Source organism: Kryptolebias marmoratus, linkage group LG13, assembly GCF_001649575.2.
Source record: "Kryptolebias marmoratus isolate JLee-2015 linkage group LG13, ASM164957v2, whole genome shotgun sequence".
Classification (NCBI taxonomy): Eukaryota; Metazoa; Chordata; class Actinopteri; order Cyprinodontiformes; family Rivulidae; genus Kryptolebias; species Kryptolebias marmoratus.
Window position 1 is genome coordinate 23,990,680 of NC_051442.1, and position 24,937 is coordinate 24,015,616.

The following is a 24,937-nucleotide window of genomic DNA, read 5'->3' on the forward strand; positions in this document are numbered from 1 at the left end:
AAACATCCATTTTCTTTGCTAGTTCTTCATGTTGTTTTTCTTCTTCTAGAATAAATATAAGTAGCTTTTTTTCTGCAGCGTGAACACATAAATATTTATGAATACTATAGTTAGGCTAATTTGAGTTTTTGTTTACACATTTCTATTGCAACACTGAAAGTAAGCACGTGCCCCTTTTTCCTTGTGGTGGTGATGTAAATGTTTTTGGACTTTATTATTGTCCTTTGTTATTGTGTATGGATGCGTGCCACATAATTAGTGACTTGTATGCTTATATGGTTTTATATTGTAATGTGTTCTGTAGTTAGACTGTTCCAGGGGCATTTCTGTAGTTATACATTTCTTACAGCAGCTCTGGAGTTGGATGTCATGACAGTTCACAATGGTGGGAGATTTGTCTCTGTATGGCTCTGGCCTACAACAGCTATTCAATAAACCTTTCCAACTTTAATGAGAGTCACCCTTGCCTTAAGTTAAAATGCCTAGACAGAGAAAGAGTTACAATATTTTTAAAAAGCAGAGAATAAAAGTGTTGTAAGACATCTGGCCCAGAAGCAGAACCAAGCACCATAATGAATTAAAAAAAGATGAAGAAATAATTTCAAATGTTTTAAAAACAATATGGAGAGAGAAATACGTTTGACACGTTTCTAAAACTGGTTTACAGTAATTAATGTTTAACTGTCTTTTTATTTTACAACAGTATATTTGACTGGTATACTTCATGGTATGATATGGTATCCCCCCACACCCCCTCCTCTCCCTCCCTCCTCTCAAAAAAGGAATCATAATGGAGACCACTTTTAGTTTGCTCCTGTTTATGTCAGCATTGCTGCGGTTCTTCTCCTAGGCACTAGGTGTCACAAATGAAAAACAATACCGCTAATCCCCAGAAAGTCAGAAGAAGAACTGTCCACTGAAAAAAAAGTAAGAGAGTGATCCATTTTTGACAAAAAAATAAAAATAAAAATGAAATCCGGTCAGACTGTACAGGCCTCATTTAGCAGATCAAAGGTTAGGACAAAACAATTATGACAAAAGGACTGAACACGTATGGGTTGTTTGGAAGGGCTGCACCAGAGAGCATGACATGAAATACAATGTATCACTTTAACAAGGAGTATGTATTCTTTCTAGCTCCCATTTATATCAGTAAAACCCTCTCTGAGCTAATGGGTGCATCATTACATGTGTATTGTAAGCTTCCTCCTGATAAACTATAAAAAAGATACATTTAATACCACAACATGGCATTTAACAAGAAAACAATGTACAAAAAGAACTCAAAGTGATTGCTTATATTATTGTAAACTTAAATCTTATTTGGTAAAACCACATTTAAACAGAAAGTTTAAGGCAGCGAAACAAAAACATAAACTTAATCCAAGTGCTCAGAGCGGAACACAGGAACGGACGGAACAAGATACTAAGGACACAGATCTGGAACATAGTACAAGGACAAATGAACAATGATCCGACGGAGCAGTGGAGAAAGTGACCGGGTTTTAAACACAGAGGATAATGAGGTAAGTGGGCACAGGTGAGTGATCGTAATTACTGGCAGGTGGAGATGGGCGTGGCAGGTAAACAGATGACAAACTGGGGAGAGATAGATGAAACACACACAGACACAAGAGACAAAGACAGAAAGAACAAGAACCAAACTAACAACATAACTGAATAAAATAAACAATAAACTCAAACTGAAACACAAAGACAACACACTGAATACAAAAAGCCAAATCCTAACACTAGAAAGTGCAGTTACTTGTTTAGAATGCTTTTTTGCATTAAAACTCACCAAGATGACCATACAGTTTAGCAAGGCGTGTCTACAGCCTGCCTCCTTCCTTTTCAAAAGTGCAGCATATTCTGATACCGGAAAAAAAGTTAAAAAGAAGGATCACACTTTCTCTTTTCAATATAAAAGAGCATGAGTGCATTAGTGTCAATAAAAGGAGAGAAAAAAAAAGAAATGTTTTCTTTACTGGGTTACACATGTCTTCAAGACTTTCTGTTTCTGCTCTCGGTGGAGGAGGACACTTTTTTCTCTGTCTCCCATACCCTCCCCTCTCTGCCCTGCTTCAGCTCTGTCTGTCTTTTCCTTTGGAGCCTCTCTTTGCATATCTTCCAAAATTTGTGAATTATGGATTTGGTCAGCTGGTCTCTCAACGCCATTGATCAAATTTTCTCAACGAGAAGACAGGGTTTGGGGGAACCCTATTGTCCAGACAGAACATTTTTCTTCAGATACAAAAATGGACTCCTGGCAGGAGGGGAGGATTGTGTGTCTGTTGATACTGTCAGTCGGGGGTGTCGAAGATGTGTACACAATTGGATTTTTGATAACAGGCTTTCTGCTTTTTGGAGTTGGCGGTGACCTGCATACTTGGCAACATTTAGGAATGTCAATGTGGGACAACATAGCGTGAACCCCTCCCCTCCTCCCCTTCACTCCCCCTCCCCCCAACCGCACACACACAAACATTCACATTTTAAGCATTACATTATCTGTGTTTAAGTCTGTCTGCCCAAATATATACAGTTGTATATAAAAGGTTTTATCAGACACAGCTTATCTATTCATCAGCTGATCATGTCTTTAAAACATCATGCAAAAAACATCCCAGAAATACACACAAACATCATAGATTCAACATGAAATTCCTGAATTCTGATCAATTCATTTGAATTAAACACATATCATAGTTGCTTAAGATCAGGGCTCTCTAGTTTTGATCTTTCTCTCCATCCTCTCAGCTGTTATATTGTAAATACTGATCAGTAAACAGCTGGAACTTGTTATTTATTAGTAATTAGTAGCTTTAGCTAACCTGAACATTTCCAGGCCTCCTCTTGATGCTCAGTCAGAACTTCCTGCTGTCTTTCAACCACTTTGAAAAGCTTTCTTTCATGCCTACATCTTTATCTTTCTGCCTCTCCATCTTTAGCTCTCTGTCATCAGATGACAAGACGATTCACACGAAAACAATCGCGCTTCCGTGCGTGCTCGAGGGGGCGCGCAGGAGCCACTGTGGACACAGAGTGGAGCGGGTCTCCTCTCTGCTGTGAGATTGACAGCTGTCAGTGCTTGGGGAAGTGGGCGGGGCTTACGGTACGCTGCAGAATGAGTGCTTTCTCACATTTAGCCGCCAAACTCACTAGATTTGTCGCTAGTCGCTTTAAAAAATGCTAGAGGAATCTGAAAACTCGCTAAATATAGTGTTAAAGTGACAAAAAGGCGGTGTGCGTGTATTTTGTTTTTGGCATGAGACATACACATACAAAGTGTGGCGTGTGAGGGCCAAATGCGGGACTTTTGGCTGTCCCGCACAGGGTGATGCGGGACGGTTGGCAAGCATGGAAACTGGAATTTGTTATTACAAGAGAGGAGCCTGATAAATTAAAGTTCTGCCTCCCATTCTACGATTTGAAACTCTCAGAACCACAAAAGAGCAAAGTGTTCTGTTAGGAAAATGTGGAACAATACGATTTTAGACTAGGCTTAAGACTTTCCTTTTTGAATGTACTTGTTATACTCCATGTTTGTATTTGTAATTATTTATTTATATTGTTTATATGTATTTTATATATATTATAAAATGTGGTTTTCTTGTTTCTCATGTCTTTCTTCCACTAGAAACTACACCTGGACCAATATTTCTGTGTTTTTCTGTATCTCTTTGCTGTCTTCTCAAACCCCAGCCGCTTGTCCTGAGCCTTGTTCTGCTGGAGGTTTCTGTTAAAAGGGAGTTTTTCCTTTCCACTTTTGCCACTGGGCTGCTCAGGAAGGGAAAATGTGATGAAGTGAAGATTCAACACAATCTGCTGGCTTCCCTAGCTAAAAGCCACTTTTACTAATTGGCTTTTATGATGTATGTAAATGTGTTTGTACAGTGCTCTGAGATAACTTTTCTTGTGACTTGGTGGTATATAAATAAACTGAATTTATTTGAACTGAAATCGTCTTGCCCAAGGATACTTTGGCATGCTGCAAAGACTGGTGGATCAAACCTCCCATTGGAGGACGATAACCCTACCCTCTGGGGCAAGCTGCCCCAATATAAAAATGTATTTATTTACATAGAAAATGTTTGTGAGGGTGTTAGTTTGTGAAATATCAAATTATAATCACAATCAAAAGCTGTGCTGATACAAATCACCAACAAAGTCAGCATTGCAAACTTCTACTGCAGTACAGTAAAGCATTTATGGTTCTAGTGTATATGTGTAAAAAAGGTTGAAATATGAGGAAAGTTCTCAGAATATTGTGAAAACCTCAAAATGTCCACCATGTCATGGGTAGATTGATGACAGGGTGTTGGTGATGTCACAAAATGCATCAGGCAGTTTCTTAATGGGGCAGTTACACCATAATGATGAAGTGGACAGCAATTTCAGGTACATGAACAAAATGTTTATTATTATAAAATAGAATATAATTAATATTTAGAGTTATTGGTTTTATTAAAGAATATATGAAGAATAAATAAGGAAATGCATTAAAGGTATTTTAATGCCGTGTATTTTAACCAGTTTTTGCATTCAGCAAAGTTAACAGTGCAGCATGTGGGACATGCCAAAATTTTATATATCAATCAAAGAAAATTGTATGAAATGAGGGAGGCATTTCAAGAGACTTGTCATTGCACTGATACGTATATGTGGAAATGTTTGGCCACTTATACTAAAACATCAGATTTGCATTGTTCTGTAATATATTTATGATGATTGGGTGACTTTCATGAGGAAATCAAAGACATGTTATAGTAATACTGACCCAAAACATAAACTGTCATTGAGTAAAAACTGTAAAAGATGTCAAAATGCCATTTCAGACATGTCAAGTCCAATTTTTTTATGACAAATTTAAAATTTAAATGATGTTTCTGCTGTAAAGTTTGTCTGAGCTATAGAGCTCCAAGGAAGACTTATTTTTTTCATGCCTTTTGCCCAAATGCCATTGCTCTCAATTATTTTTTACTTGCAGGTTATTGCAGATTTTGACTATGTTTTACAATGTACCATAACCAAAAATCATACCAAGATAAAGATGCATGTTTTTGTGCTTAATTTGCATGTTTTATTTCAAAGCTGTGCAATGAAATACAGACATTTTTAACAGAACGATAATAAGGGTGTTTCAGTGTTTATGCATTTGCACATTTGGCTTTTCTTTTTCCAATTTTCACATGCTTGATTTTAAACGTTCTGTCTTTCATTACATTTTCACATAGTTGTCACTTTTTTCATCCTTTGTCCCTGTCTAATATTTAAAGGTTCATCAATGCTCGTCGGCGTATTCTCCAGCCGATGTTGGATGCCAGTAATCCAGATCCAGTTCCTAAAGCAAAAAAAATGAAATCCCAGCATCGTCCAACCCAACGTTTCTGGCCTGACTCCATCGTGGCTGGAGTACTGCAGACACACAGATCTCAAACAGTAAACAACTCAGAAAGTAGGCCAACAGACACACACACACAAACACACACACATTCCCAAGTTTCATCCCAGATCCCAGAAAATATTAATGAACACTGAACAAGTCATCTTTGATCTTGTCTGTTTAAATATCAGTCACTAGATGGCACTATTGACATTGTTTTTGTTTATTATTAGATTGTAAAAAAAAAAAAAAAAGCATCTTATGGACAAATTTTGCACTGGGCAAATTTGAATTAAACTCTCAGAAAGGTTACATTGGATGTACAGTTACAACTGATTACCTTTTGGTATGTTTGTGTCATTCATGATTTCAAACGAATGAATCTGAGTGAATGAACTGAACTGATTTACTTTATTCACTAATTTGTTCCTTACTTAGTTCAGTTAAACTCAGCGCGAGCAGGAGAGGAACTTCTGCGTTCTGTGACTCATTCTGTGACGTGAATCTAAACGACACAGTGGCAAGCACTGTGTGGACAGGGAGGGACTGTTGACACCTGAGCCAATGTGACTTGAGATTCATTCACTGCCAATAAACTCCATGTATCACTGAGTGGAGGAAACACAGTCTGACTCTGCCCTGAGGGCTTCTAACCGTTTCCTCCTCATGGCGATTTGCTCTCAGGCTTTTGGCAATGGCATCTGTTTATCCAAACTAACTGCTAATGTTGAGTCAAGCTTCATTAAAAAAATGCACACATGCCCTGTCTTCATTATCTTATCAGACTGAGGTACACATAAAGTAATGAGAGGAGAGGAGACAGAAGAAGAGCGAGTGAGACTCAATGCAGGGCTAGCTGCAGTATCAAGGCAGTGGTGGGGGGCAGGCAAGAAAATCACAACAATCGTATATATGTACAGATACATAATATTATCCCCTCTGTGCCTCTGCTGCTATTATTATCATTAGTATCATGGTATTATCATCATTATTATCAATATTATAATGCTGATTTGCAATTTATTTGTACTTTTCTATCTAAACTTTTTTGATATAAGTAAGTTTGAATCTGTTTTAATTTATTTTGTATTTATTTGTTTTTAATCTCACCTCCTTTTTTTGCATTAATTGATAAACTCCGCAATTTTTATTTCCATCTTTCCTAGATGCTCTATGTCCTTAAATCGTAACAATAATACAAGAAAAGAGGACTCTTGTTTATGTTTAGTGAACGTGTTGCTTGCTGCTGTAGTGTTGTGTCACTTGCTAACTTTGACTACACAGAGAGAGGAGTCTGTCAGAGAGGGCAGGGGAGGGATTCATTCAGTAAAGGAACTGCTGATTCGTGCATGCGCAGAAACAGAGATTCGTTTGCGTAGTACTTTGCTGGAAGTGGTGCTGTCATTCACTCATGCACTGCATGAATAAACTGTGTGAACTGAAGTATTCAGTGAACGAATCCTTTGAACAAATCATTTTAATGAACTGATGCTAAGGATTCAGTGCACTCAAGAGAACTGCCATTCCCATCACTACCTTTTGGACTAAACTTGATTCAAGATGACTGCCACAGCCAACTGTACTTTAAAAAACAAACATTACTATAACTCATTTTATATTGAACTAAAATGTGGTCTAGTAGTAGCTGAGACTCATTCTCAACACATATTCTGAGCACTAGCAGAATGCACAAAAATTTAGTTAAAAGTTTTGCCATTAACCTTTTGAAGTGACGTCTGTCTCAATTTTAGCTAAATATCTCATCAACCATTGGATGAGTTTTAATGAAACTTTCAAGAAGTAATTAACTTTTGATGTCAGACCAATTGAAAATGGCTGTCACAGCTAATCAACATTAGCGACAACAGAAATGGCTATAACTCAGTCAGACTAAAATGGCTACAGCTTCGTCATTTCTCCACAGAAGATCTACAACTCTGCACTTCAGGCCGGTACAGACAGAGCAAGTGACAAAGGAAACCACTCTGTCCAATATTACTTCTGCTTTATTTCTTTATTTTAACTCCTTTAGTCTCTATGCTGTGAGTCACATATGCAAAAACAAGTTCTCACTCACTAACACCATTGTTCTGTTTCCCAGATGGCCTTCAGTCAATGTCCTCAGACTCAGCCACCCTGGCCATGCAGCAGGCCGTGCTGTCAGCTGATGACTCCATGGACAGCACTGAGGAAGACGATGAAGAGGATGAAGGAATGGAGGAAGATGAGGAGGAAGAGGAAGGGGAGGAGGAAAATGACAGTGGAAGGCAACTGTTCAGCAGAGGAGGAGGAGCGAGAACTCTAAACATGGAGGCTGGAGAGGAACTGGAGTAGTTTAACAGGAAGAGGGGCTATGTGAGCTTTGTCCTGGGTTGTCAGCTTAATACGACCCATTTCACATCACTGACTCCTGACAGTTTAAGAATAAAAAAGCTTTTCAAAAGAGACTCTTCTGTGGAGCCTGGGAAAAAAACCACAGTGATTCTAAAGGACAAAAAGGAATGCAAAAAAAGAATTCCTATTGTTGCATTTTATCATGATCTGTTTTTCATGCAGCAAGCTGTTAAAATATTTGGAGGGTAGGAAATTTTTGTGGGGCAAAAAAGTAGTTAGTCAGCCACTGATTGTGCAAGTTCTCCTACTTAGAAAGATGAGACAGGTCTGTAAATTTTAACTATGAGAAACAAAATGAGGGAAAAAAATCCAAGAAATCACATTGTAGGATTTTCAAAGAATTTATTTGTAAGTTATGGTGGAAAATACGTAAGTATTTGGTAGATAACAAAAGTTCAACTTAATACTTTGTGACAACCTTTGTTGGCAATGACAGAGGTCAATTATTTCCTGTAAATCTTCACCAGGTTTGCACAAACTGTCACTGGTATTTTGGCCCATTCCTCCATGCAGATCTTCTCTAGAGCAGTGATGTTTTGGGGCTGTTGCTGGGCAACATGGACTTTCAACTCCCTCCACAAATTTTCTTTGGAGTTGAAGTCTACAGACTGGCTAGGCCACTCCAGGACCTTGAAATGCTTTTTACAGAGCCACTTCTTCGTTGCCCGATCGTTGTCATGCTGGAAGACCCAGCCATGTTCCATCTTCAATGCTCTCACTGAAGGAAGGAAGTTTTGTCTTAAAATCTCACGATACATGGCCCCATTCCTTCCTTTCTTAACACAGATCAGTCGTCCTGTCCCCTTCACACAAAAACAGCCCCAAAGCATGATGTTTCCATCTCTTTGCTTCACAGAAGGTATGGTGTTCTTGGGATGACACTCAGCATTCTTCTTCCTCCAAACACAATGAGTTGGGTTTTTACCAAAGAATTCTTTTTTGGTTTCATCTGACCACATGATATTTTCCCAGTCCTCTTCTGGATCATCCATATGCTCTCTGGCAAACTTCAGACGGGCCTGGACATGTACTGGCTTAAGCAGGGGGACATGTCTGGCACTGCAGGATTTGAGTCCCTCTCTGCATAGTGTATTACTGATGGTAGTCTTTGTTACTTTGGCCCCAGCTCTCTGCAGGTCATTCATCAGGTCCCTCCATGTCGTTCTGGGATTTTTGTTCACCATTCTCACAATCACTTTGACCCAACAGGATAAGATCTTATGTGGGGCCCCAGATCGAGGGAGATTCTTAGAATTACTCACACAGTTGATTTATTCACACCAACCTGCTTGCCTGTTGTAGATTCACTCTTCCCAGCCTGGTGCAGGTCTACAATTTTCTTCCTGGTGTCCTCTTTGTCTTTTTGTCAGCTCTTTGGTCTTGGTCAAAGAGTCTGACTGTTTTAGGCTGTGGACAGGTGTCTTTTACACAGATAATGAGGTCAAACAGGTGCCAATAATACAGATAACGAGTGGAGGACACAAGAGCTTCTTAAAGAAGAAGTTACAGGTCTGTGAGAGCCAGAAATCTTGCTTGTTTGTTATTGACCAAATACATATTTTTCACCATAATTTACAAATACATTTTTAAAAATCCTACAATGGGATTTCCTGAATTTTTCCCCCTCATTTTGTCTCTCACAGTTGAAGTGTACCTATGACAAAAATTACAGAACTCTCTCATCTTTCTAAGTAGGAGAACTTGCACAATCAGTGGCTGACTAAATACTGTTTTGCTCCACTGTTCTTGAAACATCTGGGGCTTCATGTATGAAGAGTTGTGTGGATTTCCTATCAAAACACAATGTACACTTAAATGGAGAAAACAGCATTTACACAAACAAATCAAGATGTATGAAACATGTGAATTCCTTTGTACATCCAGATTAAAGTGGAGTTGAGTGCACATGACACACTTCTCTGACACACCTCCATTTATCCATCTGTCAATCCATTCATTTTCTTTACCTTTTTTTTGTCTCTTAGGGAACTGGTGCCTTTTCAGTATAGTCCACACACAGAAAGCTTGGGAGACAATCCCATGACCTTCTTGTTATTCTCTCTGCACAAGTGAAAAGAGGAACTTAACAAAAATGTGAGTTAGAAAATCATAACTAGGGTAGTGAAGCATAAAAATATTGTGCTTGACACAATGTCCTCTGGCATTAGTGCCAAGTTCAAGAGTCGTGACAATGTGTGCCAGGGGTAAGGTTTCAAATTCTCAATGAGTTAATCGACATACCTACTGTAAAACCAGAGGCACTCAGGGGTTTTGTATAACACTCTGAACCTGTACTTTATCAGCAAAAAAGCAAAATATAAACTACTATATCACCTGCTGCTGTTTAGGTCAGAACAGAAAGATTGGAAACTTTAAACTCTACAATCAAGAGGTTTATTTAGAACTGACTCTGTCCTATGTGCAAATCACTTCACTGATCAAGTCAATGTATGCTGTTTAATAAATATTCTCTCATTTACAGAGATACTAACAAGTTAAATCTAATAACTGTTTACTGGACATTCTAACAAATCCAGCAATATATTTAAAACAGGCACAGTCCATTGTACATCATCAACATAATATGGTCCTGTAATCATGTTGCACAGTCCTTTCTTTTTTAAGCTTACTGGAGTCTAACTCAGCGTTGCCAACTAAGCAACTTTGTTGCTATATTTAGCCAATATTCAGACCCCTCTAGCAACTTTTTTTCAAAAACGCAACTTTAGCAACTTTTCTAGTGTTATTAGAAAGCACATATTGTACTTACTCTTCTCAAAAAACAGTGGTTGCTTCTGTGTACCCCTCCCCTGCCCTAAAGCACTTACAGGTGGCCTAGTCCTCAGGCAGCATCCCTTCCACCTGCAGTCAGAGCAAAAGATGGTCACCCTTTTGCATCCAAACTGCCAGTGAATCATGCACGCACAAAGTTGCTGCTCGTTGATGATTCCATCCTGGCTTACAGTCAAAGCAGGATGTAAATGTTCATGTTTTACCTTGACCTGTCGTAGGCTTCTTTAAGAGATTAAAAATATAACCAGACTTAGAAAAACTAAAATAAAAAAAATAAAAAAAATTCAGTACAATAACATAAACAAGGCCAATCATGCAAAATAGGCAATGACATCATTTAGTTTTAGGACAGCAGATATTTGCTTTTTTCAACAGGGAGTTGTCAACACTGGTTTAACTACAGACTAGTGTTGATGCTTAACTCCTCAGTGAAGAAAGCAGGAATATGGCTTATGAGTGGATTCAGGTTTCCAAACTTCTTTTTCAGCAATTTCTTGTGCTAAAAATCGTGTGAGTTAACTAAAAGAAATTCATGTCAAATGGACAGATTTTACTTAATATTTGCATCCATAGCTTGGGGCCACAGTAGGTCAGTGGTCAGTGTTGTGGTCTCATAATCCTGAACTTATAGATTCAAGCCCAGGTTGCATCAGGAAAGGCATCCGGTGTTAAACAATTGCTAAATCTCTCACGCAAATTCGCTGTGGCAACCCCTAAAGAAAAGAACAGCTAAAAAAAAAGAATCCTTAGCCTCTGTATTTGATAGACTAGGTGATTGAATTAAAATTAACCCCTGAATTAAAACTGTTTATGGAAAAATTTGACAAATAAAATACAGACATTTAATCAACACCTATAGGGCACTGACTAACTTAACATGACAGCAGAATATTGTTTTTACTATTTCTTTCACAATCCAATATTTATTTTAAATGTTCCAGCACTATGATGAAATGTACTTTTTTCTGCCTGGGATATTATTAACTAAAGAATCAGTGAACGGGTTGCGCTTCTTTATGACATTTCAATAAAACTGTTACTTTGGGGATCTACCCACACATTGACACTGAAAACTCTGACTTTCAACTCAACATAACTGGTTAAGCGGGAAATTTCTCTTTGTAGTACAGGTCTGTCTCTCAGGTGTGTCCAGTATTTGTTTTCACATCATTAACAGTTTTCCAGCAAGCCCTTTAAGTGTTGTCAACAAACCAATAACTGCAGAAACATCTGTCAACCACCCATGATGTTGGTGTGGGTCGACATGTTTTCACAGTCAGTTCATTTCTGATATATTTGAAGGGTTGCATTTGAAAAGGCATATGTCACTCTTTTGTGTGCATGCACCCCTTGTACATGAGGCCCATAGCTATTCATGGAAATAACTGTCAACAGAAACAAAAGAGGCTGAAAAAATCAGTTCCCGTATTTTCCAGACTGTAAGGCACACTTAAAAGCCTTCAATTTTCTCAAAAAACAACAGTGCACCTTATAATCCGGAGCACCTTATATATGGAAGTAGTAATGTTTTATTACGACTTTGGTAAACTACAAAGCTGCACCACTTACAGCATTAAGGCTCAGTTATAGTCACGCTTTGTTGTGTTGGACCTGAGCGAGCGCTGTAGGCGTTTATACTTGACGCTCGGTTCTTCCGTGAGTTTTGAACTGTTTGATTATCTCTGTGATCTCTCATAGAGGGATCATATAAATGCTGATACAGGTGAACCAGCTCCGCTAGAGCAGCAAAATCATCTATTTTGAATGAATCGTGGGACACGCGAAGTTACAAAAACTGGGATGTGCATGTGCACGACTATGGGCCTTATAGTCTGGTGCGCTTTATATATGACAAAAATTTGAAAATGGACCATTCATTGACAGGGCATTTTATAATCCTGTGCACCCTATAGTGCAAAAAATATGGTAGTTTGAAATGAAGGGTATTTTGTTCTTAAAAGAAATAAAAGTGCTGCACAGGACAATAATGGGCATTTCAAATGTCAAAAAGAATTTCTGATGGTATCCGTAGACGACTACATAAATGAATGTAATATTTTAGCACCTGAAGTTATAAAAAAAATAAAAAGGGCTGCAGATTTTTTATTTACATTTTATTTGACCTAACTTTTCTTTTTTAACAGAGTCAATTCTCAATTGGCAGGAAATGTGTCATTTTGCTTTCAAAAAATAACTTTGATGTGTCTGACAGAGAGGAAGGAGTGTTCTGTAATGCTCGTCAGATACAGTTTGTGCAGAAAAGGCTGCTGGGACAAGCTTCACACATTTTAAATGACTCATCGGTTCTCAGGTTGAATAGAACTCTGATTCCAAGTGTCTCTTCTTCTAAACACTTGATTAACTGCTGCAGCACAGCTTTTCAAGCATGATTTTTAAAACTCTTGGGTTATATTTTTCCTAAATGATCAAAAAAATGAAAATCAAACAGCAGCAAAAAAAAAACCTGCAGCACATCAGTGTATACAGACTGCACATATATTATGTGTACTGATTTTTTTCCATGTTTGCATTCTGATGATGAACGTATTTTTCAGTTGTGTGGGCATATGTGTACATGTGTGTGTGTTTACCTTGAGAGAGTAGCTCGAGGAACAAGTTGACAGTTTCTGATTAAGGCTCTAAAAATAATTGGCAGCCATGAACATACAGTGTGTACTTGACTACATCCATCAACCTTTTGAAAATTGCCCATGTCTTTATGTGACCCTGTGTGATTTTGCCTGTCACTTCAAACTCTACACTGAGACGAATCACACAGAGACACTGACTTTGAAGCTGACCACAGAGACAGACTTATCCTTTTTAAAAAAATAAGGACGAGAAAGAAGAATTATAGAAGTGCTCATATATCTTTCTGTTTTCTATAATGAAGAAACTGTGAAGCAACTGAAAAAGAAATACACTGGAATGGCCAATAACAATGCAGTCTATGCTATTGAGGCAAGAATTTACGCCACCATTTTGGTAGGTACCATGTGGTGGCTTTAGTCACTACCAGCATGGCAGCAAATCATAAATATCTGAGTAAAAAACCTTAACTCAACTAAGAAGCCCAATGCTTTTCTATTATTTGTTATTAATAATGGAACCTGAACTTTAAAAACATGGCATTGTGTTTAATTAGTGAGTATTATGCCAAACTAATTCATAAATCATTGAACATGTGATCTTTTAGGTTTTTGTCTATCATGTCCATTGTGTGTGCCTAATGTTGTCAGAATGCTTGTAGCATTAAGGCTCATTTATAGTCACGCTTTGTAAAGTCACACACATGGCTCGCGGACCTGAGCGAGTGGTATACGCGTTTATACTCGATGCTTAAGTCAGTGCAGTATCCTTCTGTGAGTTTTAAACTGTTTGATTATCTTTTTGATCTCTCATAGAGGGATCATATAAATGCTGATACAGGCAAACCAGCTCCGCTAGAGCAGCGAAATCGTCTATTTGCATGTGCATGACAATGGCCTTACAGTCCGGTACGCTTTATATATGACAAAAATTTGAAAATGGACCATTCATTGACAGGACATCTTATAATCCAGTGCGCCCTATAGTGCGATGATGTGAGTGGAGCCAAATAAGCTCTAGTTTTTGTCTCATCAGTCACAGAAATTTCTTCCAGAAATTTTGGTGAAGAACATGAACATGAACATGCATTTTGGTGAAGTCCGTCTGGCTCTTTTGTGTTTTTCTGTAAGTACTGGAGCCCTCTCATCATGACTCAAAATGAAACAGAATGGTGTGATCAGAAAGTGACGTACCTTGACCTTGGAGTTCAGTTTGAATAGTTTCCTTGGCTTTTTTTATACCAGCCACACTATTTGTTTGATTGACCTGGGGTTACATTCTCTATTTGCATCCACATCCTGGGAAGTTGGCTACAATCCCATGAACTGTATATGTTTTAATAATTTTGGCTGCTGTGGTCAGAGTAACATAAAGCTGTTTAGAGATTTTCTTGTAGTCTTTACTTTTAATATAGATATCTATAATCTTCTTTCTGAGCTCCTCAGCCAGCTCTCACCTTTTCTTTGTCTGCTCTCTGTTCATTGTAGTGCACACAATAAACTACCAAGCAGAAGATTTGTTCCCCTTAAATAGGCTGAATGGCAGCTTGAAGGCACCTGTGATACTAATTAAGGTCACTTAGTTTGAAACATGCCTTTAAAATGAGGATTATAATGCTATAATGTTTATTTTTGTAAAATAAGCAACAATTTCTTTTTATTTATTTATTTATTTTTGTTGCAATTTTTGTTAACACTATTACATACTAACAACATGCAGATATACAATAGACAGTTGCTTTGATCTGAATCACTTTTCACAAGAAATTAAACAATATTTCAATAAGCTGTAGTGGTACCAACCAAATTAATTTGCTTCTGTTGCACATATAAAGTGACACCTTATAAAAGCCCAAGTAATTTGTTTTTTTAATCCTAATGCTTGATTTATAAGTACAGACCACTGACCATTAGTAAAATTCCTTATATATGGTCAATGTCACAGGGATTGTAGTGCATTGGGTTGATGTTTTGCCACTACTAATGCTTGATGGGAAACCTGATGGGAAGCTTGTTACAGCTTGCTCTAGTCCCATTTTCACAATATACAGTATGTTTATTTTTAAAAAAAATCTATTATAATCTATTTCTATTCATTTTTGTATTGATGACACAAGGCATTACCATTGTGTGGCTCTGACATGTAAACAATTCTCAGAGATTGGTGTAAAGCCTGGCAAGATGGCAGCCACGAATCTTACTTAGTGCCATCAGTGGCCAAATCAGTGTATTTCTAGTTCAGTGATTGAAGCTCTCTTGTTGTTCAAAACACACAAATAGGATGTCATGTTTCTAATGTAAAAAGTCTAGAAAATGAAAATCTCATGGTATATTGAATGTTTTGAATGTGAAATATTTTGCTCATTAATGTTTTTTTCTCAACTGTCTTTTTAATGGGTCTTCCAGAGCAAGTTAGAGACTAGAGGTATATTTCAATTTTGTTTGTAGACTTTGTTGTCAAAATATATTGTGTTTCAATAGAACAGTTTTAATAATTAAACAGGTAAATTTGCTTATGTTGCTGAAGTTCTACATTTTTTTATGCTGAATAAACACGTCCAAGGACGGGATCCATTTCCAGATTACATAGGTTGCAGTCATACTGGTTTAACCCCCATCATTTTCCTGTCAGGGACCATATATAGCCTCACACCCACTAGTTATTCATCAAGTCTGTAATCTAACTTGCTGAAACACACCCACGCACACGCACCTATCTTTTCAGCTAAATAGTATGAGAGAGCACAAAGAAGTCTTAAATAACAGGTTTATAAAATCTGGCTTCTGGGACGACGGAAGACAATTTTTTTCTTTGCAGGGCCTCTACATGTTTAACTCTCATGTGGCTGAAAGTGACTTCCAAATCAGACTGCTGTCTGGGACGTCACTTCAGAGTTCGGGAAAGGAACCGGAGAGATTGGATGGAAACTCGTTAGGAACTAGTTAGGATAAAAGTTGTGAGGGAGGAATTGAAAATAATATTAAAACTTAGGAATGAGGTGGAACAGGGTAATCTTAGCCCCTGTGTAGTTTCAAGAGAAATAAAAAAAGAAAATTGGAGATACTAAAATGGCGAAAATTTTGACAGATGAAAACCTATTGGTGGTTTGTAAAACTGAAGAACAAAAAAGTAAGGCTTTGAATGTTGATATTTTTTGCAAAAAGATTGTGTTAGAAAAATAAAATCATATGAGAAGATAAAAAAGTTTAAGGTGCGATTTATGGGATCCCTCTTGATGAAGATCTAGATAAGATAAAAACATTGTGGGTGCTAGTGCTGAGCGATATGGAAAAAATCCTGTATAATCCTGTATAATTTTATATTACGATAACGATATGTATCACAATATACCCCAATTAAGTACATTGTCAGTTATTCTCTGAAAAATAACTGACTTTTAAAAAGAACAAACTTTGAGCATAAGCTTTTCTATTTTTCTCTAATGATGCGCTGCAGAGAACTAATTCGCTATGGTAAATGCTAAATTTAACCTTAGCTTGTATGAATTACGAATTTCACTAGTTTACAACTGTTAATGCTATTCTCAACTTATTCTACATAAACATATTGATTTACTAAGTGAACAAAATTGTTTTAAGAATATAAAAATACCTTTAGCTGACTGTACAGGGTTTCCATTGTGAATCGTTTCACGAAAATAATCAGAGGAAGGATCTCTCAAGCTTTTTTCAATCAACCTCTTAATCCTGCTTCTTTAAGGTAATTATACTCGTGATCATGAAAATAGTGCTCCCTTCATTTCGGGAGTACAATAACCCCATTTCCAAATATAGTATGGGACTGACATATGGTCTATCCCCACCCCTTTCTGTTTGCTGCAGCGAGGTCTTACTCAACATCATAGACAGGGCGGTCATCGTAGTTTGGGCGGACGTGACAAAGCACCTCCATTATTATTTTTGTGTGTGTGTGTATGAACTTATAGCTAATGAATATAATTTGATTTTTCTTTATTTTTTCCATTTTAGGCCTCCAGGTGAATCAGACCCAGAATGGGAAGCTTCTGGATGACCAATCAGAGCGGGTGGCAGCTGTGACGTGTGTGAAGCTCCGGTGCTTTGTGCAGCAGAAGCACTTTTATAAAAAGAGGCATGCTAAAAAATATGTCACTGAACACATATTTGAAGTAGAAACAGTGAAATGGTTTGTAAAAAGTTTGATATGTGACAGTCAGTGTAAGTACTTTATATTTTCTCAGTAAATACACATTTTGACAAATTGAACTTGTTTTGGAACATTTTTTATGATGCACAATATGGAATTCAGCAATTTATTATGTTTATTTATCCTCTACTGTACAACAATCATATTGACAGTGACTTTAGTTACAGAACTGGATTCCTCTCTGCATCACCTTTTATTTGAGACCTCACTGAGGGCTGTATGTTGAAGCATACAGTGTGGAGGAGAAGAGAGTGCAGAAGTTCACCAAACTCTGTTAGGAATGTCCGGTTGTTTTTGCCAGAACTTCGGAACAGTGGTGGTGATAACAGGACGATTCCTGGAACACAGGAAACACACTGGGTTGAGCCAGACCCAGTGTCGTAGGAGTTATGTAAATGGTCAGAAGTATGCACAGACATCATGCATCGACTTTTGTATAAATACACCCTGTCTCAAAGATACTTTGGGATTTTGGGGCAAGCTGATCAAGAGTAATTGTGTCAATAAAATCCCCCGTGTATTGGCTGGAATCCAACGAGTCTCTGACAGTTATTTCGGTGTGCTACATACCTTGCTTTTCACCCACAACAGGAGTTATAGCTTTCTGAAGTTGGCTTATCCATTTGGCAAAACTCAGCCAAATTTTCAAACTAACAGTGTTGGTTTTGTAAAAAAAGAACCTTGTAATGAGAGCCCTGGTTGTGGTGACAAAATGCCTGATTCTTGTTTCAAACCATTCATCTGTGATGGCTTGGTGTCATTGACACCTGACTCTGATTTAAAACAAATTTGCATCTTCAGACACTGGAGGTTCCCAGTCCATGATTATTTCAAATGTTCTAGCTTTTTCACATGAGAGTGCATGTGGTTTCAACTCGGTTCTGAGGGGAATAGAGATGGGTTACGCTCCCCGACCAGTCCACCAATTTTATATCAGGTCAAAACTTGTCACAGGAATTTTCCCTGTCGCCGTCTGCCCAGACTTACCCATACATGGCATGGCTATGTTAATGGGGAATGACATAGCTGGAAGTTTAGTACTTCCAAGTCTGGAGGTTTTAGACAATCCTTTAAATCAAACGACCTCAGACTCTTCAGACCCTAGGCTGTATCCAGCCTGTGTGGTTACCCGTGCACAGGCACAAAAAGACCCTGATATTTCAATTTCTGACTCTGTGTTAATGTCTCCATTTTCTAGGGAGGATGAAACTAACAGTGTTTCATTACTTCCAGATTTGGAAGTAATGAAACACTGTAGCTAGAGGAACCTGGTCCACTCTGGGAGAGAGCATCCATCCCACTGACTAGATAACATTTGTCTTCTGCACAACAAGCTGATGAAACATTACAAAAATGTTTCAAGAATGTGGTAAGTGTTGAACAAGCCAATAAAGAGAAACAAGCTTACATTGTAGAACAAGGTGTCTTAATGCGTTAATGGTCTTTATCAGGTGCATAAAGCTCAGACTGGAGTAAAGTTAAACAGATTGTTATACCAACTACTATAGACAAAAGGCTCTGGCTCATGAAAGCCAGTGGTTTGGTCACTTAGGTGTTACTGTCAAGTTATATAAAATGTTATATAAAAGTTATATAAAATGTAAGACCATGAAGTTTCTTTTTACCAGAGTTCAGAGCCCAGAAACAATGTAAAGGATAATAGCAGGTCATAGAGAACACATGATAAGATGATGTCATGAAATCCAGGAAGTGGCTCTCCACGAGGAGAATGGAAAAACACTGACATGGAAAAGTACCAGATGGGACTGATGTTTTGCTTTTAGAGTAACAAAAGTACATCGAACAGGAAGTTAGATTGAGATGTAGGCTGAGTGCTCTGAACTTCGGTAAGGGTCTTCCTTTCATGTCTCCCTTTCAGCGCTGAAAGTGAATAAATGTTTTGATTTTAAGATGAACTCTTGGCTGTTTTTGACTCTCTTCCTCCGTGCATCTTCCCGGTCCCGTGTGAGGATGGAGAGCAGGTGTTTCAGTATTTTGGGAGTTTTTATCTGTCATTAACAAGACATACTAGTTTCTGTTAAAAACACTTTTTCTGGCCTGGTATGACACGCGATGTTTCACAGTTCTGTCGCAGTTGTCACATGTGTCAAATAGCTGGTAACCCAAATCAGGTAATACCCCCTGCTCCGTTATGCTCTATAAAGGTGATAGATCAGCCATTTGACCATGTCATAGTAGACTGTGTTGGACCACTACCAAGAACAAAGTGGGAAAATCAATATTTGCTCACCATCATATGTGCTGCTACTTGCTTCCCATCAAACAAAATTACAGCAAAATCTAAGGTTAAAGCCCTAACAAAATTCTTTTGTGTTTGGCCTACCAAAAACCATACAAACTGATCAAGAAACAAACTTTCTGTCCAAGTTGCTCAAATAGGTAGCTAAAACCTTAAATATTAAGCATGTTGTCTCATCTGCTTATAACCCAGAGTCCATTGTCAATTGTGCTTGTAGTTTCACAGAATTGGTTCAGGGGGTTGGTGAATGAATTACATGTTGTGGTCATTGTGTCTCAAGTGCCAGTATTTGTGTGTAAACAATCAAGAAAAACTGTAATTAAGTAGTTTTGTAAATATCCCCCACTCCTCAGGTCAAGATTTAATCTGAGTTTTGTTTAACAGTGGTATTTTGTTTGCCACTCTCCAATAAGGCTCAGCTGCATGTTTGCAAGGCACTGTAATTCAACATTGAGCATAAGTTTCTCTGTACAAAATGTTTGTAGTCATTTAAGGAATACATAATGAAAATTGTAGCTTAATAGGACAAATATCTGATTTGTACCATAAGTAAAATCACATTGTTTGTTGCTGGTAAGCCAAACCCACTTAAGTCATTCACATATTAAAGAAGACAAGTGTGCTTTTTAACATGTCTTTTATTTGCATGTACACATTAACACACTGGAAGTTTGTTTGTCAAAAAATCTTTTGTGAATATAAATTTCAGAAAGATTACCTGCAAAAAAAAAAACACTCAAAAAAGAGATTTATTTGTTTAGACATACAGTACATACATATAACAGAATTTTCTGTTTTATACAAGCAAAGAGAATACACAAGCGTCATATAGTCACATGCAGCCCAGTTCTCATCCTAAACTGTCAAAAAGTGCCAGATGTCAGGACCCTTTGGCATTTCATAGATGTGCAAATCTCTTTTTTATGATTTATTTTACCACTGGTTCCCTAACAAATCAAATGCAGCATTACAATGCGAGTACAAATGGTCCAACACTTTGATATGTTTAGTTGTAAATAAAAACAACATCAATGAGAAGATAAACAGTAGCACACTGTCCTGTCAGGAAAACTGAGTACAAACTGACAACTTGATAAAATTATTTTTCTTCATCACTGCTGAAAATTTCCTTCAGTGTAAACCATGGTGTTTCTATGTCAAATTTGTTTTGCCTTCTATTTTCCACACTCTATAAGCGTTCCCCTGCTTCCTAAACTCACTCTATATGTCACCACTATGCTTTCACCACAATACTACATAGTATACCCACACAACACCCCTGCATCCTGACATGGTGACACGGCCAGCACCACTCTCTCAAACCATGTCAAGATTACGCACAGCAACACCTTGCAAAGATCACCCATGCTTTTCTGATAGGCTAGGTTAAAAACTAATACTAAAGCTGTCTTTTTCTTTTTTAGATGGCAAAGGTCTTGAACATACAGCAGTATTTGGTGCTCGTAAGATAAATGACAACAAATAAGCAACTACAAAAACAGGTATTATATAAATTCTAATATTCAAAAATGTTACCTGGTAACACTGTTTTTTACTGACACTGGAATCCAAGAATGTCACTGAACAGATTTTTGTTCTTGTGAACAAAAAATGTATAAAGAGAAGTCAAGTGTTGTCTTGCTGACAAATAGTGTTACAGTACCAAAAAGAAAACTAGCAGACACTGTTTTTGAAATCTTACCTTTGATATTCTTCGTCCTTAAAATACATAAGGTTATACTGAAAGACAAAACAAAGCTCTAAGGCAGATCCACATACTCAGCAGGTAGAAACTGACAAATCCATATTCATTGACATTTCCAGTCAGAACAATTTGCCTCATAGTTATAAAAGAGGCCTTTTTGTATTCAGACCACAGAGACCCAATTGATGACCAACCCTCACCACCCCCAACCCTCTTAACCCCATATACCCCCATTGCTATCACTCTGATTTAGTCCATTGAAGGTCTAGTAATGATTAAATGGTGCAGTTTCCTTCAACTCATGGTACCCCTGGTGGTTTGGCTCTGTGAAGAGACAAAGAGGCCAGTTAGGGTAAAGAAGAACCATAAATCCATCTCTTCTACTTTAGCCAGACATTTAAAAGATTCTTTCAGAAATATAGGTCTTTCACTTTCAAAATCAGCACAGCACTAAACAATAAAGAAGTTCCCCAATTTATTTAAAGTCCATCTAAATCTAATCTCATTTCGTATTCACTGTCCTCAGCAAAAGCGATTGATTATGAAAGTAGTTATGAACTAGCATACCTAATTTGGAAATTACCTAATAAATTTCTGTGCATCCCAAATAATGAAGATAAAAATAGCCACTAGAAGAATGCGTTTGAGTGTGTAAATAAGTGTTTTGGTACCCAGAGTCAAATTTTCTTCCATGAGAGGCTTCTTCTTGCTGCAGTTCACCACTCCTCCATGGGCTGCTCCCAGAATAGTCATGATATCCACCAAGTTGAACTTCCCTTCCTCTTTAGCTTCTCCAATTTCCTCGACTAGCTCATTTGCAGCTTCTTCACGCTCCTCCATTTCTTCTTGTGTCAGCATTGCATTGAAGCCTTGCACTGCTGTGGCATTGTCCACTTGTGGTGATGAAAGAGAACACAAAGCCCTCATTTGGCCGTAGGACTTCAAGTGAACTATGTTAGCATGCAAAAAAAGTAGGAGAACATTGAGGTCATTCAGTGGACATCCAAGCCTTTGGTGGTTGATGAGATTCAGAGCTGGGAGGACTCCATAGACAGAGATGAAGGTAGTGTCCCAAATAAAGAGTCGAATAAGGCTAAAGAGAACAATGGGCCCCAGCAGGATGTATATTGCACCGTTTAACACACTTATTACCTGGAACACCAATTGCCCAGTGATCTTGCATTGAACAAGTTCTGGAATCCAGCTCTGGTCTCGTAGCATACCTGTTCGGACAAAGCAACTGAACTCATCTTGTTGGAGGGCCGAAAGGTGGAAGTAGGCCAGGTACAGGCAGGCAGAAGTCATGAAAGTCATAAGAAGGAAGCCTCTTAAAAAAAGCATGCTAACAAGAAAGTAAGACTTTTGTTTGCAATGCAAGTATTTCTCCAGAAGGGGGTACTCAAAATACCGGTTTCTCTTGGCCCTGCAAATGGATACAAACAAAAAAGTTAGTGGGATGTTTATGTTTATAAATCTTACCAGCTAAGCATCTTTGAATTCAAATTCACCACAATTACTGGTGTGTATATATATATATATATATATATATATATATATATATATATATAATACACGTACAGTGTAATTTCCTTATTTGAGAATTTCACACAAATAATAATAATCCCATTCATTTTTCATACATCAAAAGCTTAGTAATGAAATAAACTTAAACCCTCATTTCAGCAATGAATCATGTTTTTTTACAACCATTTGGTAAGCATGTAAACAATTTGTGAATAACTGAATAGATGTTCACACATGTATAACAATATAACAATCAAGATTCACTGAGGTCAGAACGAACTGTTCATGGAACAGTTACTGAAAGATGACTGGAGGTCAGAGGTCATGGAAAGAGGTCTTTCTTAATGCTATAGTTACAAAACAGCATAATTTTTGTTTACATAGCAGCTTTGCCCACCCCCTCTCGACACGTGCCCTGGGCCAACTTTTTTGCACAGTGGTTTGTGCCAAGTATTGTGTGATTGGTCAGAAGTTGTTGTGGATGTGTTTATGTGAGTTAATTTGCTTCTACTGCTCCGCTGAGAAGCAGCTGTCTTTTCAACTGCTCCAACAAAACTTATAAAGCTATGAACTTAAAAAGACTGTGCGGAGACACAGGTGGCTCTTTGTGGCTGTGGTGGCTGGGAGGAAGTGCGCCTCAGCTGGGCAGCGTCAGGACAGGTTCCCTTTGTTCACTAAATCAGCAAAAATCTGAACAAGAACAGGAAAGTTGAGAGGCTGGTGGGAAGAAACATTCTTTTAACAATGTAGGAGGAGCTTCCCAGGAGTTCTGATCTGAGTGTCTCGTGGACTATGAAAGGTGTGTGCAAAAACAAACGGCTCGCAACCATTTGACTGCGAACTGACATTATGAATCCTTATGGAGTACGCTTGATCCTTTAGTTGTAAAATGCTCCTCCAGCTGTTTCTTTGTGGTACTGCTTATTTTACCAGCCTTTTGTTGCCCCATCTTTTTGACTTATTAGTGACATCAAAATCAAAATTCCCATTTTTTTTCCAAAAATTGTACAGTATTTTAGTCTAAACAGGTGATATGTTTACTGTCTTCCATTGTGAATAAATTATGGGTTTATGAGATTTGCAAATCATTGCATTCTGCTGGGATTTACATTTTATACAATATCCCAAGTTTTTTCGGAATTGGGATTGTATTTCCTTAAAGTTTGGAAAAAGTAATAGGACATACCAAAAAACATAAAATGATTGGCCTAAATAATCTCACATAATTGCCAACATCTTGTTATAGTGCTTGGATATCTTTTTGTAGGGGGAGTAATAAAAAGTCAGTTTTAGTTTAAATAAAAATTATTTAATCAGGAGATCACCCTACCATAATATAATGAAGCAGCAGCTTACATGAATACCTCCACAATATCAGGGACTAGACAAGAATCACAAAGATGTTGATTGCAATAGTAAGAAACTTAGTGGCATCTGTAAAAGTCATTCTGTTCTAAAGCACAGTTTCTCTGCAGGGATTCAGAACTCTAAAACATCCCCTTGTAGACAAATGTCAAATAGTCTGAAATACATACTTCTCTCTAGACTCTAAATGTATAATTGTATTGTTTGGAGAAAAATCAGTACCATATGCACACCATATTAACACTGTATATTTATATACAGCCAAATTTCCAAAATTACAGTCCTGTACTTGAGCCCTCCTGTGGACCTCGGGTCAAATTAATACGAAGTTGCTTGTGAAGGATTTCCTGATAATTGCGTTTCTTAAATTAAAATTTTTCACATTTATCAGGAGATTCCAATTGACAGAGTAACATCACATCTTCAATCGTTGGGCAATGTTTTTCACATGTGCAATAGCTTTCTTTGTCACAAATAAAAATTGCTACATGACAATAATGCTTCCTTCAGCCAGTTTTATTCTGGTCTGAAAGTTACTGATTTCTAACAAGTCCAACAAGCATTAGTATACAGGTGCTGGTCATAAAATTAGAATATCATGAAACAGTAGATTGATTTCAGTAATTCCATTTAAAAAGTGAAACTTGTATATTATATTCATACATTACATACAAACTCATATATTTCAAATGTTTATTTCGTTTAATTTTGATGATTACAAATGACAACAAATAAA

General features: G+C 37.6%; 2 protein-coding genes across 5 annotated transcripts in view; one reads left to right on the plus strand and one right to left on the minus strand.

The window, feature by feature from the left end:
- pknox2 (pbx/knotted 1 homeobox 2) overlaps positions 1–7,980 on the plus strand; it is a 278,934-nt gene extending 270,954 nt beyond the window's left edge. For both annotated transcript variants that reach the window (XM_037979124.1, XM_017437059.2), the window contains 2 exons: positions 5,280–5,458; positions 7,488–7,980. In XM_037979124.1, coding sequence (XP_037835052.1) covers positions 5,280–5,458; positions 7,488–7,720 — 412 coding nt within the window. In that variant the 3' untranslated portion in view covers positions 7,721–7,980. The remainder of the gene's footprint in view (positions 1–5,279; positions 5,459–7,487) is intronic.
- A 12,358-nt stretch (positions 7,981–20,338) lies between these two features.
- panx3 (pannexin 3) overlaps positions 20,339–24,937 on the minus strand; it is a 17,360-nt gene continuing 12,761 nt past the window's right edge. For 2 of the 3 annotated variants that reach the window (XM_017437055.3, XM_017437056.3), the window contains exon 5: positions 20,339–22,735. In XM_017437055.3, coding sequence (XP_017292544.1) covers positions 21,892–22,735 — 844 coding nt within the window. In that variant the 3' untranslated portion in view covers positions 20,339–21,891. The remainder of the gene's footprint in view (positions 22,736–24,937) is intronic. The other variant, XM_017437057.2, reaches the window with a different exon arrangement.